Source organism: Amaranthus tricolor, chromosome 10 (genome assembly GCF_026212465.1).
Source record: "Amaranthus tricolor cultivar Red isolate AtriRed21 chromosome 10, ASM2621246v1, whole genome shotgun sequence".
Lineage (NCBI taxonomy): Eukaryota > Viridiplantae > Streptophyta > Magnoliopsida > Caryophyllales > Amaranthaceae > Amaranthus > Amaranthus tricolor.
In genome coordinates this window covers 3,863,405-3,880,382 of record NC_080056.1, presented here as the reverse complement: position 1 = coordinate 3,880,382, position 16,978 = coordinate 3,863,405, and the positions used below count along the sequence as shown (strand labels likewise).

Sequence of the window (16,978 nt, the reverse complement as noted above, 5' to 3'; positions counted from 1 at the left end):
AATATTTTTTTATAAATGGTGAGTATTAAATTATTTTTCTAATATTGTTTTGTTAGATATTGTAATTTGTTCAATATACGATAGAATGATATTAAAATGGATCATTTTTAAGTTGAATTGTCTATAGATGGACTTTTTTTTAAATCAAGTCATATTCAATTAAATTGTTAATGTAGCTGAATTTATTTTTTTGAGATTAGGATCCTTACATTGTTCTTGTAATTGACTATTTTTAAATTAAGGGTCTGTCTTTATTGTTGTTAATCCTAATTTTTTTTAGAATAAAGACCAAAATGTTCATTAACAAGAACAATATATATTTGAAAGGGTAAATTTTAAGACAAAATAAAATATAAATATAATAAAATATATTTTGAGTATGATTTGGTGATACATATATACTCCAGTTCAAAATATATTCTAACTCACTATTTAAAATTTAATATATCTTTACTAACGAACGCCATGGGGCGTTGGTTAGCCAGATCCTTTCAATTTTTGCCTATTTTCAATTGAATATTGGACCAAATAAAAAATTAACTAAGTGTTAATTATCTTTTCACTATCTTACACTCCTCAACCCTCACTCCTTGCTATACTAATTCCTATATTATAGTCAATAATTCTCTATTGACACCGTCTTACTATGAGACGATTTTAATGGAGTAAGTCAAAACTAATGCAATTTTCATTACTTTTTAATATTCTTTTTACTAATTAATTTTTTATATGAGCCCGTTTCATGGTAAGACAAGACGAGCTGCTATATAATTCCTACTCTATATCTATAGTTAGTGCACGCTATTTATAGCACAATTGTCCATTGTCATAATGAGATTAGAGATGCCGTTCACCTGCTGCACGTAACTGAGAACCGAGAACCAATATACTGAGGTTGCTTCTAGATGATTAAGTTAACGGTTAACCTAACTATTAGATAGATGAGACAAAGCAAACACAATAGAAGTATTTTCTTGCAGAGACGGAAAAACTCTGATTGGTTCAAGATTATAGCTGCTAATCGGGTTGGGTCGGGTTAAAAGTTTAATGGACCGACTGGGACAGGTCGAGATAACATTTTGGATGGCCATGACAGGTCATAGCCTGTTTAAACTTGACTCCCTTAACCTATTGAAAAAAGTTCATTTAATAATCATTAAGACTGATTTTGTATTCCATTTTGATTTGATCCACCCACCTAAATATATACTAATATTATATTAAAAAACAATAAAAACATGAGAATAGTTTTATGAAAACTAACCCAATAATAACCCAATCCAAATCCACCCAACCATTTTACATCAAAACCTGACAATGACCCAGACCATTACCAATCTGATCTATTTAAAAGTGACGCGACTCTTGACCCATTGGGTTGATCCACTCCTTGACAACTTGGGTTGACCAGCCCCAATAATCACCTCTATTCAAGGCCCATCAGCGTCTACTTATCAAGATCATTAGTATCGAATTTATATCAGCTGTAGCTTGAAAAGAATGAAATCGCAACATACAAACAAAATGACTGTTCGATTTAGTAATACATCACCTTTGAAATCAAGTAATACAAAAGAGAAAATGAAGCTAAGAAGTGAAATGGTAAACAATCTCAAAAGAAATTACAGAAAGTATACATGTAAAATCTCACAGGCAAATATATGTATAAATGAACGGGTAATAGTTTTATATATAACGCCCTCGGAGCAATGGATGACAAAGTATTATCGTTATAACTCGTAACTCTGTAGACGAGAAGGTATACACTTACTAACAAATGAGTAAGTTTAAAATTTCTGCGACGTACCTTCACTAATCAGCCATTTTATTCAAACGATGAATGGTACTTCGTGCGACCCTGTTTCCTGGATCAATTTTCATCACAGTTCTAAGGTCTTCTGCTCCAAGCCTATATTTCTCCATACTCTCGTACAAGAGTGCACGCTGTACCAATACAGCCACATTCTTCCCATCACTATCCAGGATCTGTTATGTAAAGAAGAGAAGCGGGTTAGCAAGTCCGGTATAAAAAATACTTCTAATCTAAAATCATAAACCACAAATGTAACATAAGACGATTCAATTTGGAAAATTGCTCCATGTCACTGATTTGCTCCATAACTTTTATCTCATACAGACAACATTGCACTCTGTGCAGGGTGCCTATCAAACTAAATCATTTCCTTTAAACTTCTAGAAGAACCAAACACAAAAATAGAGCATCCAAGTCAAACTGGTGTAGCCGCCATCAATTAGAAAAATCAGATCAACTTAACCTTGAGAAAAAAGATCCCTCCTCATTTTAACATTGAATAAATTTTATCAGAAAGTGAAAAGAGTGGGGGTGGGTGGATGGGGGGATGCTGGGGGACAACTGCAATCACGAATGTTGAATCTAGGAGACCTCATAATACACAAGCATGGGTCCAAAGATAAGATAAACACACTGCTCACTCCATAATTAATACAAATCTAACAAACAAGAATCCATTATACCTCTCAGATCAGACCATCCATACAGCAAAGACTCCAACAAAAACTTGGATAATTGATAGTTAGAACGCAGTAGACAACCACCTTAACTGAATCCCATCAACATCAAAGAGCTTCCGCTAGAGACGAGGTGTAAGATGATCAAATCACAGAGCATAAACAACCAAATTTTCACAAGTAAGACAATGAAAACATGAGACAAAAACACCTAGTTTAGCCTCAGCTGAGAGTTACCCTGGAACCACCAATGTAAGAACTGCGGCACATAGAGATTGGTGGATTGTACAAGTAATAATAAGTCTTTTGACAGAGCCTATCCTAGTAGTAGTACAAGTTATATTTATTAAAACTGGTTGACTGAATCGAATGAGCCAAGCCCGTTTATAACTGTTTTCATTTTTGTATGGCCCGACCCAACCAGTATCCATCCCCGTCCCCACAAGTTTAATTGAAAACGTTGCGAGTTATAACTAGAAGTGAAAAATCTAGGAATTCAAAAGAAAATAGTAGTCTATACTCGTGTAATCGTGTTTGATAGTGTGAAATTAAAAAGAGACACATAATTTTCTCATTCAAACAGAATGTACATCTTATACAATCTCTTTCATTTGTTAAAAGAGAGGGTCTCAACTCTCATGGTCTTAAATTTGTATTAAGAGACATTGAAAGGACTAAACAACCTCATAAATTTGTATCTTGCTTTCACTTCCTCAATTGTTCATGCATTCGTTCATTATAGTTCACAACTTACTTAATTTTTTGATATCACCAAAGTTCTTGCAGGATGCAACAATATAAGGCAAACAAAAACTTTAACACAAGTCTCAAATGTAGATAGCAGAGCTAGGTAGTCATAAAAGATTCAACCCTAGTAAACTTTTAGTTGTACATATTTTTCTTACGGTACAACATTAATATAAATGAAGATTTTTTACAACATTTCCAACAGAATATGCACTAACCGTTTTGGTTATTTTGAGAAACTCGATACGACCAATGCATTTAGAAACAAGGAAATTCAACACCAGCCTTTTGGGCCACAAATCAAAGAGTAGCAGGTACATGTAATAGGAACAAGTAAAAAAGTTTTACAACATAATCCGATTGTACATAATTAAACAAACTGTAAGTATATTTGTTTGTCTTATCAAATTAATTTCAATAAAAAGAAAGGCAAGAGGAGGTTTCACTTGGAAATTCTTTAATTATAACTTTCCAATTGCTAGAAGTAGATGTCAATTATAGGTTAGCTTTAGAAACAAGATGAGGAAAATCATCAAAAGTAACAATATTATCCATTTGTCACAAGACTCTATCAAGGAAAGAAAAGAAGAATAATCAACAATCCAGCAACATCCAAATATATCCCAAATCCTTGGACCACTAACTAAATTAGATTGTAATGGCATAAAAAACATTTACTACTTCAGCTCAAAGTATTTTTTACAATAAGACCTTCCAATAGCAAAATCTCATAAATAAAGAAAGCAAAAAAGTCTGGTGGTAAAAAAGTACTATACCTTCGTACAATCAGCAACAGCCTTCTTGTACTCTCCAACTTCCTTGTAACATGAGGCCCTACAAGTCAAGACTTCTGTAGTGCTAGCTGTCTCACCAGCTTTCTCTAGAAGAACTACAGCCCAAGAAAGCCACTTTATGGCATCAGCAAACTGCCCCTGTTTGTAATTATCCAGACCTTTAGTCTTTGCATTAGAAGCAGAAACACCAGCAGGAGGAGGTGGAAGACCTTCAAGCTCGGTAGTATTACCCCCATTATTATCTCCTCCAAACCCGGAATCAAAACCCCAATCATCCCCACCTACTTCAACACTATCTGATGCCACAGCACCGGCACTAGAAGCAGTGGTCGATGGTGTGAAGAATATGTCAAATGAATCACCACCAGTAGACTGTACAGGTGCTGGTTTAGCAGTGGTGAAACTATCCATAGTTGGAATGGAGCTAAAATCAGATCCCCAAGAACTGCTATTTCCTGAAGGGAAGGTAGATGTATTTGATTTTGAAGCATTCTGGAAATCCCCAAATGCAAAGTCCTCAGCAGAGGTAGCAGTAGCGCCTTTAGAAGATGGATTACCACTACCACTACCACCACCACCACCACCACCACCATTCATTGGCTTTGACGAAAAATCAACCAAAGAACCGAATGGATCTTTGTTCGTTTTCATCCCTACTCCAACCCCACCACCTATACCTCGCATTGAAGTACCAGAACCAGTACCAGTACCGGTACCAATACCACCCATACTAGAACTCTTATGCATAGTATTATTTCCAAAACCACCAGTACTATTAATGGTTGCCCCTCCAAAAGCCCCAAAACTCTGAGAAGAACCCAAACCAGCACTACCATTTCTAGCTACATTACTACCATTTGTTTTCGGCAGCGAATCTGCCATACCACCCATCGAAAACGAGCTCTTAACAGGAGTAGCGCTCTTCAATGGAACATTACTACTAGTCTTACTCTGTCCTAAGGCAGAACTGACCAAATCCCCAAATAAATTAGGGTTTTTATTCACAACCCCAATGTTAGCGCTTTGCCCAGTGGCAGAAGCAGGTGCAGAAGAGTTCCAACTCTTACCAAAAATATCCCCAACCATAGACGTAGGACCACCCAACTCGGATCGAGTCAACCCGGTGCTACTCGGTGCGGGTTGGTGAGTCCACGAGGGTTTTCCAGGCTGCCATGTTGTGGCAGGTTTTGATTGAGATGATACATAAGAATATGAACCGGAATTGTTTTTCTGATCATTTAGAGATTTAGAACGATTGGATCCAATCCCTAAATCGAAATCAAAGTTGTTCAAAGATTTACCAGATTTACCATAATTAGAATTCATATTTTATTCTTTGGATATCAAAATTGAAGTATAGATTTGCAGAATCCCAATGAAAAATGAAAAATTGTGAAAACAGAAAAATTGAAAAAAGTACCTGAGATCAAAATGAGATCTAACGGAGTCGGAGGAAAGAGAGAGAATAAATTCAGAAATGGCGCAACCTGTATACAACCCAGCGCCAACCTCCAAATGTCTTAATTCCCCTCCTTAGCAAATTATATTCCCTCCGTCATTTTTTTTTCAAAAGCTTGCAGGTAAATTAAGAAAAGTTTTTTTTTGTTAGACAAAAAAAAAAGTTAATGGAAAATATTAAAACGAAAAATATTAAAAATATTCTTAAACAAATTTAGTGAAAATATACAAAGTACTGTAAGCATTAAAAATAAAAAAAAATTAATAAAAAATATAAAAAAATTATATGCATTAAAAAATACTACATATAAGCATTAAAAAATATTATAATTAGAATGTCAAGGCTAATTTTCAATCTAAATTACTTGCACTTTTGCATGGTAATACATGAATAAAGAAAAGTTACTTTCAATGCATTTTGTTTGTTTCTTATCCATTTTAAATAGTAGTTGAAAAAATAATAACGTGATGAATGAAGATAAAATAGGGGTAAAATATAAAATTATTTAAGTACTTTTTGCCAATAGGAAAAGAGAACAATATTCGAATTTTGGTTACCATAAACCGAGTTCATGTCAAATTTAGCAAGACAAATATCAATTACCCTTCACTAAATATCCACTTTCAATTAACCATTCGAGACGGTAAAATATGATGTTGATTCGAATAATTGAATTTGAATTAGTTTTTCCATTAATTTCAAATAATAAATTCGAGTCGAGTGCATTTTGCACATCTTTAATTACAACTCCGGTGAATTTTTCTACGCTTTGTCCACTAAAGTGCCTTCTTAAATAGGTAGTGAAATTTAGTGCAAAATATTGGCTATTGCAATTCAACAACAAAAATAGTCCATACACTAATGGAGACGACATTGATATTCAATTCAACAATAATAACAATAATAAATCTATGACCCATTGAGTTATATCTGACTAACCTAAAACCAACCCGATCGATTGATAAGAAACATTTTCCATTCTTTGTATATGCACTGGGAAAAACAACCATTTTGGATAAGTCCTTTACTTTACTAATCAACCAAATTAAGTTTTAGAATAAGAATCAGTCCTTTTTCCACTCTCCTTCATAACCTTCTCTGTCTTTCTCTCTAATTCTTGTTGGCCGTTGCTATCCAAACCAAACATACCACAAAAACCCGCTTTTGATTGATTAAATGTGATCCTACATTGCATCAGAATTGTCTCCTTGCGTTCGAGTTGTAGGATTATTCATTGACATTGGCTGCTGTGTCGCCTGTGCATTGTCTTGTGCCCAATTTGGTCGTTGTGTCTGTATCGGTGCTCTATCAACATTCTGGATCCGTTCACGGCGCCTGTCATTTCGTGGCCGAGACCTAGTTCTTGTATTCTGCTGCCTGTCGCTGTAATCATACTGTGGCCTTCGAATAACCTTCCCGTCAACAAAAAGATCGCCTAGGGATCGAAAAATAGCACAAGTTAGCAGCATTAACAGAAAATTGACATTCGTGAGGTAATATTTTTGTCGATTACTGACCTCCATAGTCTTTATTTGGCACGTCAAGATAAGAGTCGGGCAAGACCCACAAAACACCAGGTAACTCTGCACAACAACGAAACGAATTGCTGATTACTCGATCCAATTGACACATTGATACAGGGCTCTCTATCAACAATAATTGTCTAGTCGTATGTATAAAGTATAGTGAACTTTTTAAATGCTATGACAAAAGATATTAGTCGTACTTAGCAAAAGGATTCGAGTACCATATAACTAAAAAACAGTAGACTCAATTCCTTGCAAACCCATATCACAGTGTCAAAAGAGCATAAAAAAGAAAAGCAAGCTAGGAGAAATCTGGCATCCGTGTTTCCTAAAATCAAGAACGGGCTGGGATATCACCAAGGCACCAATGCAGCTTTGATTGACTAAGAGGAAACAAGAAAAATTATTTTGGATGGATGCAAGTTGGTACTTCCTTAATCCTCGTACATATATATCTTGGAGTATACTCGATCTATTTACATGGTATTCTTTTTTGCTTCTTCAAACTTTTTCCACCTCTACTTTGTTTATTATTCTCATAAATTTCCTTTTCTCTTCCACTTGTTCAATCAAAATTCTTCAATCGTCCCACTTTGACATCCATTATACAACTCATAAAAAATAATCCTTTCGATTATGCTTTATTTCTTTATATTCAACAAAAATGACTATGGTATGGGGAATTATAAGTTATCAAACTTTGCAATACATTATAGTTGAGAATTGAGTTTTATAGTGTAAAGAAAGACTAATGGCTAGTTCTCTACAGTAAACCTCACCCCCTTTTTTGCTTTGGTTGTTTCCGTGTAGGCACCTCACCGGCGAGATAAAATCCAGTCTAAAGCTTCTATCCCTAGATTGCAACAGAAGCCCTTAGTTGGACATCCAGCAACTGGTGTCAACTTGTAAGAGAAATCGGTGGTTGGTCTGTTGGTTAAATTTTTTGCTTGATCGTGTTTTTCTTTTCTTCCAACAAAATATCAGTCAATTTTGAGTTTGCTTTGTGTTTTGCAAGTAACTTCTCTCATGTTATCTTGTTGCTACTCATCTCTCATTTCGCAGAGAATTGCGCCTGGTCCTCTCCCTCGAGGGGGTATGAGTATGATATGTACATTACTTCTTCCATCCTGGACCCTGACTTTGTGCGGGACACTTGACTGATGATCATGACTATTCGACAAAAATGTTCAATTATTATCTTTAACACACTTTACCATACTAAGATTTTGAAGTGTTTGTATTCTGTTGATCATTCTATAAAGATCACTCTCTCCTTTTCTCAAATAAACTTGATTTATACATTTTATACCTTAATTTTGGCTTCCTTATACCGTGCAGTATTTTACTCACTCTTTGAGCATCCTAAAGTTAAATACTATTCTTCTTTTTACTTCTTGTTTTTTTCACTTCAATATACCCAACAAACCACCATCTTCTTCGGCTAATAATCCCTTAACAACAAGAATGATAAATTTCTCATTTTCAACTAAGTTAAAATTGCATTCCCCTCGCTTATTATTCAGCTTCCTAGACAAATCCATCAACTAAAACTTCAGCATTACTTACTTTTAGATTTCACCATTTTAATTTTCATTGCCTTTGGATATTACTTTTGCATGAGCTTGATACAATCATTGAGGACTATGAGTTTGTACTAGGTGACTATATATTCGCCTACTATGACCTTAAAAATTAAGCATCTTCCACTACAATTTTTCCTAGTCAAAAAACAATCAGTTTGAGTAGCATTTGATCGAGTTCTATTAGTCAAAAATTAGTTATCATGTAATCTATACCACATATTAAGTACTAACGAATTAAATGGTTGCGCAAAATCTAAAATAGAGTATCCATCCTCATTTCTCATTTTATCTTAAACTTCCAAGTTCCAAAGACTCTCAAAGGCAATTACTGTCTTCCCGATACAACCATTTAGAACACCACCAATATATATACTATTCTTTATGTTGGGATGATTTGCATCATACCATAAACTCCTCCCAATAGTTTCTTGTGGAGGCTTTATCTTCCCCGCTTGAGGCATATATGCACCCATAAAACTTAATATTTCTCTTTCACATACAAGGTTTACCCTCTCAATGCTACATTTTTTTCTATACACCTCTACCACATCATTGACTAACCATTCATCCATCATAATGCATTTTGCACATTTCTTATCACGAATCTCTCGGCCTCTCCACCACATTTAGATCATGCTTTTGAGCAACGACCTATAAGCGTAAAGCAACACATAGGAGAGTTCAAACACTAAATTAAATTCGACTCATGGCATAAAATATGACAAGTTTTGTGTAGCCATCACTAACCTAATACAATCCTCCTCTTTTATCTAACCATGGATTGACAATGAATTCAACAACCCTTATGAAAAAACCACACATGTAAATGTAAGAAGGCATAACCATGTACAATTCACAAGTATCAGAAATCAAGGGAGAATATAAACTATACATCAAAATGAAAACAATAAAATCACCTTTAACTTTGTAGGATAACTCCTCAGAAATCAAGGCACCAAAGCCAGTATAAGTAGTGGTACTAACAGAGTAAATCTTCTTCTTGGCCTCCTCCTCACTGCCTCACAAATCACAAGAACAACAACAACAACAACAACATACCCATCAATCAAAACCCACAAATACAACAACAAAATAAAAATAAACAGAACTTTAACGAACCTTCCAACAACTTGAGCAAGGGTTTTGACATAAGTATTGACCATTTCTTCATTAGAGGGTTTAGCATCATCTGGAAACTCCATAACAATAAGCCAATGTTCATAATCGCAGCCATCCAGTAAAATGGTTTCTTTTGGTGGGCGATTGGTCCAGTTTGGGGACGGGTCGTTAAGAGGGGAGTAGCCTGACCCGGATGTTTTTAATCGGGTCTGATTGGGAATGGGGTTAGGATTGAGCAAGTGTTGTAAATGGGTTTGGATTAAAGAGAGAGAAAATAGAGTGGTAGGTGAAGGGGAAGAAGAGTTACGGAGAATGGTTCGAGATATGAGAGATGTAAGTGTTCGACGAGCAGTGGTAAACGCCATTTTCAGACACCTTTGTTTGATGTAATGGCTGCTATGAGGCTTTTGAGGTTTCTAGGTTCAAATCAATGGACGGCTGGGCTTCGGGAAGAACAGTAGATCACTAAAAAACCATCGCGTTTTTTATTTTATTTATTTATTTTTTTGAATAATCGCGTTTTTAATGTAGTTGATTAGTTATGTAATTATTTTTTTTTTGTGGGTTTAAAATTGATTCTTATTTCAATGTTGGTTTCAAGTAATTGAGAATTTATTTTTGAAATTGAATTAAATTGAGTTTATTTATTATGTTAGGTTATCGATTTATTTTGAACAACTCTCCCTGTCTTATAGCATTTGCTACAATATACAAGCACAAAATTTAAGCAAACTAAGAAAATGAGTAAAAGTAGGTAAAAAAAGTACAATTTATGGAAAAATTGAAAAATATGTGGATTAGATAAAAAATAAATTAAACATATGAATAAAAATTTTCAAAAATACATAGACATAAGCAAAAATAAATATATAGCAAATGACGAATTAAAATAAAAATTAAACAAATCCATGAGAGGGAATACTTCCTCTGTCTCAGAGGTATTGTAATGTGTTTTATTTTTTTTATAGTTCATAGGTTTTTCATTCTCATTTATACGGAATATAATTTATAATATCATCTCTAGTTTTTACTATATATTTCTCACATTTCCATATATATATATATATATATAGAAGGAGGGATCTATTGAGAAGGGGTTGAAAATGAGAAGGGTATGAAGGACTCTACACCTTTAATTTCACTAAAATAAAAAAAATCTATGGTCATGATTGAGCCAAAAACTCGTAATTATAAAGGTAACTATGAAAAAAATCTTTCTCACCCTTCTCATTTTAAAATCCTTCTTATTTGATCCTACATCTATATATATATATATATATATATATATATGAAGTATATTTTACTTTATTTCTCAATTTAATTAGTTCACAAAATATATATTTGTTGCCAATGCCAAGGGACATAGTAAGTAGGATTAGAGTAGAGTACATGTTAATTTTTATCTTATGGATATTAAATAATTAGTTGTTGCAAGTTAAATAATGTTGGTTTGTTTGATGAGTTAGTAATATTTTTATTTTTGTTTGTTGTTATGCTAGTTATATTTAAGTCAGTTGTTATAAAAATATTTAATAAAGATTAATTGTTAATATTTTCTTATAGAAAAAATAAGTCAAAATAAAAAGTCAATAAAAAAGTTATTTATAATGAGTGTGTTTGGTAAATAGCTTTCTTACTAGATAATTGGTTGACTTTTACCTTTTTTGCTAGTTGTTATTCTAGTTGTTTATGATAGTTGTAATAAAGATGTCAAGAAAAATTAGTTGTTTGTTATTGGCTGAAACTCCTAATATAATCAACAGCAAGAATAAGTGAATAACAACTAGAAGGAGTGAGGACGTAGCAAATTTTGGTGAATATCTTTAAATGTTAAGTCAAGTTTATTATCGTTCACCATATTTACTTACATTAACTATAGCTAATTCATGCATATACACTCTTTATCATATTCTACGAACAAAATTACACGAAATAATTTGTAAAGATTTATTTGATCATAAAACATATATTTAAAATGTTGTGCATAATTTTTTCCACCCATCTAAGGAATAGCAAAATACAATTAATTATTTGTAGTCCAAAATTACAATTTGGAACATAAATTAATTACACAAATTTAACACTTCAAGGATGGGATTAGTAGGCCAAAAAGGTTTACTTTTGCGTTAGTGCATGTAGCAGTTGCGGGTCCTTTAAGACCAATTAAATGAATGTTATGGAGATGAACATTTTGGCATGGTACTGCAGAGCTGCACCTGATATTGATAGCCTCTGGAGATATTGTTGATCCTTTTATGTTGTAGAAGAAAATATCACTAAGCTTTATTTTTGATGGCTGTGTGAAAAATTTGTAAGTATAATCTCCAAAATAAATATTTACAACAATAATATAAAAGTGCTGCTTTTTTTTTTGGTTCGCTTTTAATTTTAAGTTTGTTATTTGATTTTAAAAAGCACTAAAACTTGGCTTCTAATGATAGCTTTTTGCATTGATTTTTAGCTTATTTGTCTACTTTTTTTCTACTAAACAATCAACGAATAATATCTAATTTTATCGAACTTCTTCGTAAACAAGTTAAATAAAAACCAACAAACTCACACTTTTAGCTATTTAAAAAAACCAACTAAAAAGTCAACCATCAACTAAATTGTTCTTTTTTTCTTTATCAAATGGGAGTTACAATTTGAGTTTTTTTTGGGTTAAGGATTAGCTGAGGGGTGGAAAAGGCTAGAGAGGAATAATGAGAATTGAACTCAACTTCCTTATGGAAATAATGATATATGCTTCATCCTAATGTTTGGCATGTATAATGTTTTTTATATGTACGTTAAAATATAATTAAGTTTAATTTTAATGTATATTTTTATGATATAAATTTTTAGAATTTTATATGTAAATAAAATATTAAGAATAAAAATTATGTATTAAATAGTGTAAAAATATAAATATAGTAATTAAAAAGACGAGAAAGTACGATAAAATAAGTGAGTAATTTTAGTTACCGCGTTAACACATGAATGACCTCGTCCACAATATTCTTGATCGATAATAATAGGATTCTTTACATTATCCATAACAATGTCTTGAAATAGAAAGCCAGAAGCCTTGATTGGAATTATGTTAGGCTTAAAAGGAAAAGTTTTGATCCTAATACCATTGCTTGTACCTCGAATTGTACAATTTTTAACTTGTACTCCTCTTACATCTTCCTCATCTTCGTACTTACCAAGACTACCAACACTGCAATCAATCAAACATTTTCATTAGCAAAGTTGTCATTAACTCGTTAGTCATTATCTACAAATCATTTGCACAATAACTTTCCATAATAGTCAATTTGCATAATTTCTGGTGCTAAGCGGTTATAGTGAAAATGATTTATAATGTAAATTTTGATGTAAATATGCATGTTATTCTCCTGAATGAAAATTTAATGAAACATCCTAGTTAGGGTGAATATGAGTATAAAAAATCTCATTCACTGTGAGTTAAGTGGTGGATACGAGATGTCTTACCTGCTCCACCCACTTGCCCAACCCTATACCCACCCCACCCTATATCCACCCACCTCGCCCCATAGCCGCCTGCGCTATATTTAAAATATACCATTTTATATCAATTTTATATATTTTTATTAAAAACTATTAACAAAATATTAAGGATATTAATTTTATTTTATTACATTATATGATTTAAACATATATGTATAAACTCGTAAAGATTTATGGAGTATATAACGCAAACTTAGAGTGAATGTGAGGCAAGTTCAAAATGAGTATATCTAGTTGACTACAGTGGGTGAAATGAGTTTGAATGCATGACATGGGTATGGATATGGGGGAGAGCATACCGCATCCATCCACTCATTTTGCCATCCCTAATTATGTTGAGGCTTCCTCCCAAAAGTGAAGGCTACAGCAGGGCGCTCGAATGAGCGAGCAGCACGGCCAAAATTTTTAGATTGTGATCTGCTCGATTATCCGAACTCTAATATAAAGTAAAAAGATCGTATGTATATACCTAATACCATGACCAGGGCCACATGTAATCTTGTTGATGGCGAGTCGAGTGGAGCCTTGAAGGATTCCAATACAATCATCACCAGTCTCAATATGAGATCTTGAGACCTTAATTTGATCAGAAGAGCTAATATGAATACCATCTGTATTAGGGCTATCCTCAGGAGCCTTAATGTGAAGCCTTTGAAGTCTTATATTCCTACTTCCTGTTATGAAGATGTGAAATCCCATTGGGTCCAAACTTGTTATCCTTCTTATTGATGCATTGCTTACATCTTTAAGAACTATTGACTGCATCCAAAAATTTTTATTAAAAACCTATCAATTAGCTAGCTTGGATATACAAATATGATCATAATGGTGATTTTTTTTTTCTTTTTTTGATACGGAAAAATTGACTAAAAAACCTCTACATAATCTTCATATAAGTGCCAGATCAAACAAAACTCCTAACATAAGGGTGAAAGGAAAAGTCTTTCACCATAAGGCTAATCTGATCTATAAGATCTATTTATTGTTGATGTTTAAATAGTAAATGATTCATCAATTTTAATTATCATGATCATAAATCGTATACTTTTCAACCTCGTGTTATTTAAATTTATTTTTGTTCATAATTTTTAAGCTTAATGAAAATTTAACTAAATGAAAAAAGCTTTTTATAAACATCAACTTATAGCGTTTTTATTAGATTAGGTTATAGTAATAGAGTATATTATACATTTTGACTTTAAATGCTTAGACTAATTAATATGGTAAATTGACGTCTAATAGGATGTTAAAATATCATTTTAATCATTAATAGTGCTCCAAGCAAGGTCGACTTTATAAAGGGACAAGAGAGACATATGACCCAGACCTATCTAAAAAATTAGAAAAATAGTTAGGGAACTATAAGGCAATAATAGTAGAGTATTTAGTAATTAGTGACCTATAATTAATATTTCGCTCCAGATCTCTCAAATCTTAAGATTAGTCCGGTCCAAAATACATCTAATACTATATGCTTTACTCAATAAGGGTATATGGTGAAATCACATCAAATGTTATAAACCGATTGATAAAATATATCTATAGTTCTTATTATAATTATCATGCATGCATGTGATTCTGACATTAGATGTTGTATAAATTGTTATTTGAAATAATGCTAATGCACGTAATAAATTCCTACGGTTCTTACCGAAGGAAGGCGAGAGCAATCAGGGTTAGAATTACAATCAGCATATTTCCAAACTTGAGCACCTTGACCATCCACAACACCACCACCAAAGATGACTAATCCAGAAATGTGTTCAAAGACAAGCCATTCAGGTTCAGGGTACATAGAAACATCAGGCACAGCAAGTATAGTTCCTGTAATTTGCACCACAATAGGGCCTATTGTTTTGCATGGCCCTGCAAATACTACTTGAGAAACTGCATATTTGCCTGCTGGAATCAATAATCTACCTTTTCCTGGATGATCACACACTGCCCTAAATGCTCCCATAAATGCCTATCAACAATTTCAAAGCTTTAGTCACAATGAGAGATGTATAATATGTGTCAAAACGGTCGATTAAGCGGGTTTTGGGTCGGTTTGGTAAATTTTGGGTCGGATAAGTTTTTATTCAGGTTAACCCAATAATCGAAGAATTTTATAATTTAATTGTTATTTAAGTGTTTTCTAAAAAATATGTAACAATTTATTTTTATTTTAATAGAAAATATTTTTATGATAGAAAAAGTAATATATCGATTTTAGGGCTACATGTTGAATCAAAATTTTAAAAAACTGACTAAAAATGTAATTGTCCCAAATGAAAATGATGATATAGAACCGAAAATGTTGACGTTGAACTGAATAGGGATCAAATGGTCGGGTTTTGATTGGAGTTAACCTATTTTTTTCGTTTTTTTAGACCGATCATTTTCGGATCACGGATCGATATTTTCTGATTATAACCTACTAATTTCCGATCGGACTCTTGATCAATTTCGAATCGAGTCAAAATTTGACATGTCTACTATTTTTATGATTGTAGTACTTAAAACTCATAATTAGCAAGGCCGGGCAACATGTTTATAAAAAGATTCCTAACAGACTTGCTTAAAGTTATGAATTTCTATGATTTTCAAATATTTTGTTAAACAAACAAAACATCATGTAGGAGTACCAACTTTATAGGAATTATTTAAAATTCCAATGGAATTTCAAGCTCTTAAATTGATGATTTTTAATAATTCGTCCCTATATAAAATAAATAAAAAAAATAATAAAAATTATTGTCTATATTGTTAATGAAATAAGAAGTATAAAATTTTTACAATTACCTCAACATTATCAGTTTCTCCATCACCTACGGCATCAAAGTTTGCTATATTGAAAACCTTTTCATCAGGACGTGGAATAATACTTATGCCATCTCCGTCCCTAATACCACCTCGCCCTTTAGCCTTTGTTAAAATAATGCCCACCGCGAAAAAAACCAAAAATATTATTTTCTTTATTGTTTTCTTTGTGTAATTACGGCCATCATTTCCCATAATGGTCGTGATGTAATAATTAACCTAAAATTAAATTAAGGGGATTTTGGATTTTTATTTTGTGAAATTAAACAATGCCTCTTTGTAGAGGCTAGTATTGATTTGGTGGAAAAGAAGGAGAGTTTGTTTGTGCACATTCCCTTACTTAAACAAATTTTCCCACGATTAAATTTAATATAATTACCACTAAAACTCCATGTTTTGTGGTAAATTTTCTATTATTTTGCCTAAATGTAGTGAAGCTAGCTTGATTATCCCCTAATATTTTGGAATAGCAAATGAAATCTATATTGTAGGAATTCGCAAGCCTAAGCCATATATTTAGGTTGTTTAATTAGAGAAAATCTGGGACAGAGCACATAAGTTTACATTTCTTATTCTTCAGCTGCGTCATTATACTTAGACCTATTCTTTTACTTCAAAATATACATATATATATATATATATATATATATATATATATGACCTACTCTTATATATATGACCTACTCTTCAATTAATTAATACTTATTTTTTTATTAAATGTCTTATTTATTTTTTGAAGTTATTCACTAATCGCTCTTACATTGCATTTTATTCTCAAGTTAAAATATAGTCAAATGAAATTAAATTTAATTCGTCTTAATGTATACTCATAACATGACACATGGTTAATTGGTTTTTCTTTTAAATTGTTGATTTGTTTAAAAAGTAGTGAATCGACATTACCCCTTAAAATTACCCCATTTGAGTCCGCACATAGTATTTTCC

At 32.6% G+C, this 16,978-nt stretch overlaps 3 protein-coding genes across 4 annotated transcripts; all 3 read right to left on the bottom strand.

Moving 5' to 3' along the window:
* Window positions 1-1,448: 1,448 nt before the first annotated feature.
* On the bottom strand, window positions 1,449-5,592 carry LOC130825895 (uncharacterized). 2 transcript variants are annotated; one of them, XM_057691355.1, is made up of 3 exons: window positions 5,452-5,592; window positions 4,014-5,299; window positions 1,449-1,986 (listed from the first exon to the last, which is right to left on the bottom strand). In XM_057691355.1, exons 2-3 carry the CDS (start codon window positions 5,115-5,117, stop codon window positions 1,813-1,815), a joined length of 1,278 nt encoding a protein of 425 aa, XP_057547338.1. In that variant the 5' UTR covers window positions 5,118-5,299; window positions 5,452-5,592; the 3' UTR covers window positions 1,449-1,812. The 2 variants fall into 2 exon arrangements, with proteins under 2 accessions (XP_057547338.1, XP_057547337.1); XM_057691354.1 differs by having other exon boundaries at window positions 4,014-5,592.
* Window positions 5,593-6,159: 567 nt separating this feature from the next.
* Window positions 6,160-10,197, bottom strand: LOC130825971 (multiple organellar RNA editing factor 3, mitochondrial). Its single transcript, XM_057691435.1, has 4 exons — window positions 9,719-10,197; window positions 9,517-9,614; window positions 7,008-7,073; window positions 6,160-6,925 (listed from the first exon to the last, which is right to left on the bottom strand). Exons 1-4 carry the CDS (start codon window positions 10,081-10,083, stop codon window positions 6,675-6,677), a joined length of 780 nt encoding a protein of 259 aa, XP_057547418.1. The 5' UTR covers window positions 10,084-10,197; the 3' UTR covers window positions 6,160-6,674.
* Window positions 10,198-11,660: 1,463 nt separating this feature from the next.
* LOC130825839 (exopolygalacturonase-like) lies at window positions 11,661-16,355 on the bottom strand. The gene is made up of 5 exons (XM_057691281.1): window positions 16,016-16,355; window positions 14,883-15,197; window positions 13,701-13,990; window positions 12,683-12,920; window positions 11,661-12,014 (listed from the first exon to the last, which is right to left on the bottom strand). Exons 1-5 carry the CDS (start codon window positions 16,226-16,228, stop codon window positions 11,796-11,798), a joined length of 1,275 nt encoding a protein of 424 aa, XP_057547264.1. The 5' UTR covers window positions 16,229-16,355; the 3' UTR covers window positions 11,661-11,795.
* Window positions 16,356-16,978: the final 623 nt, after the last annotated feature.

Coding starts and splice junctions, on each gene's coding strand:
- LOC130825839 (XM_057691281.1), bottom strand. CDS start 16,228: ATGGGAAATGATGGCCGTAATTACACAAAGAAAACAATAAAGAAAATA. Junction 15,198..16,015: donor GAGAAACTGATAATGTTGAG/GTAATTGTAAAA, acceptor AATTGTTGATAG/GCATTTATGGGAGCATTTAG. Junction 12,015..12,682: donor GTCATTCATGTGTTAACGCG/GTAACTAAAATT, acceptor TTTTTCACACAG/CCATCAAAAATAAAGCTTAG.
- LOC130825895 (XM_057691354.1), bottom strand. CDS start 5,357: ATGAATTCTAATTATGGTAAATCTGGTAAATCTTTGAACAACTTTGAT. Junction 1,987..4,013: donor CTGTTGCTGATTGTACGAAG/GTATAGTACTTT, acceptor TTTACATAACAG/ATCCTGGATAGTGATGGGAA.
- LOC130825971 (XM_057691435.1), bottom strand. CDS start 10,083: ATGGCGTTTACCACTGCTCGTCGAACACTTACATCTCTCATATCTCGA. Junction 9,615..9,718: donor CTTGCTCAAGTTGTTGGAAG/GTTCGTTAAAGT, acceptor TTTGTGAGGCAG/TGAGGAGGAGGCCAAGAAGA. Junction 6,926..7,007: donor GCCAAATAAAGACTATGGAG/GTCAGTAATCGA, acceptor TTCGATCCCTAG/GCGATCTTTTTGTTGACGGG.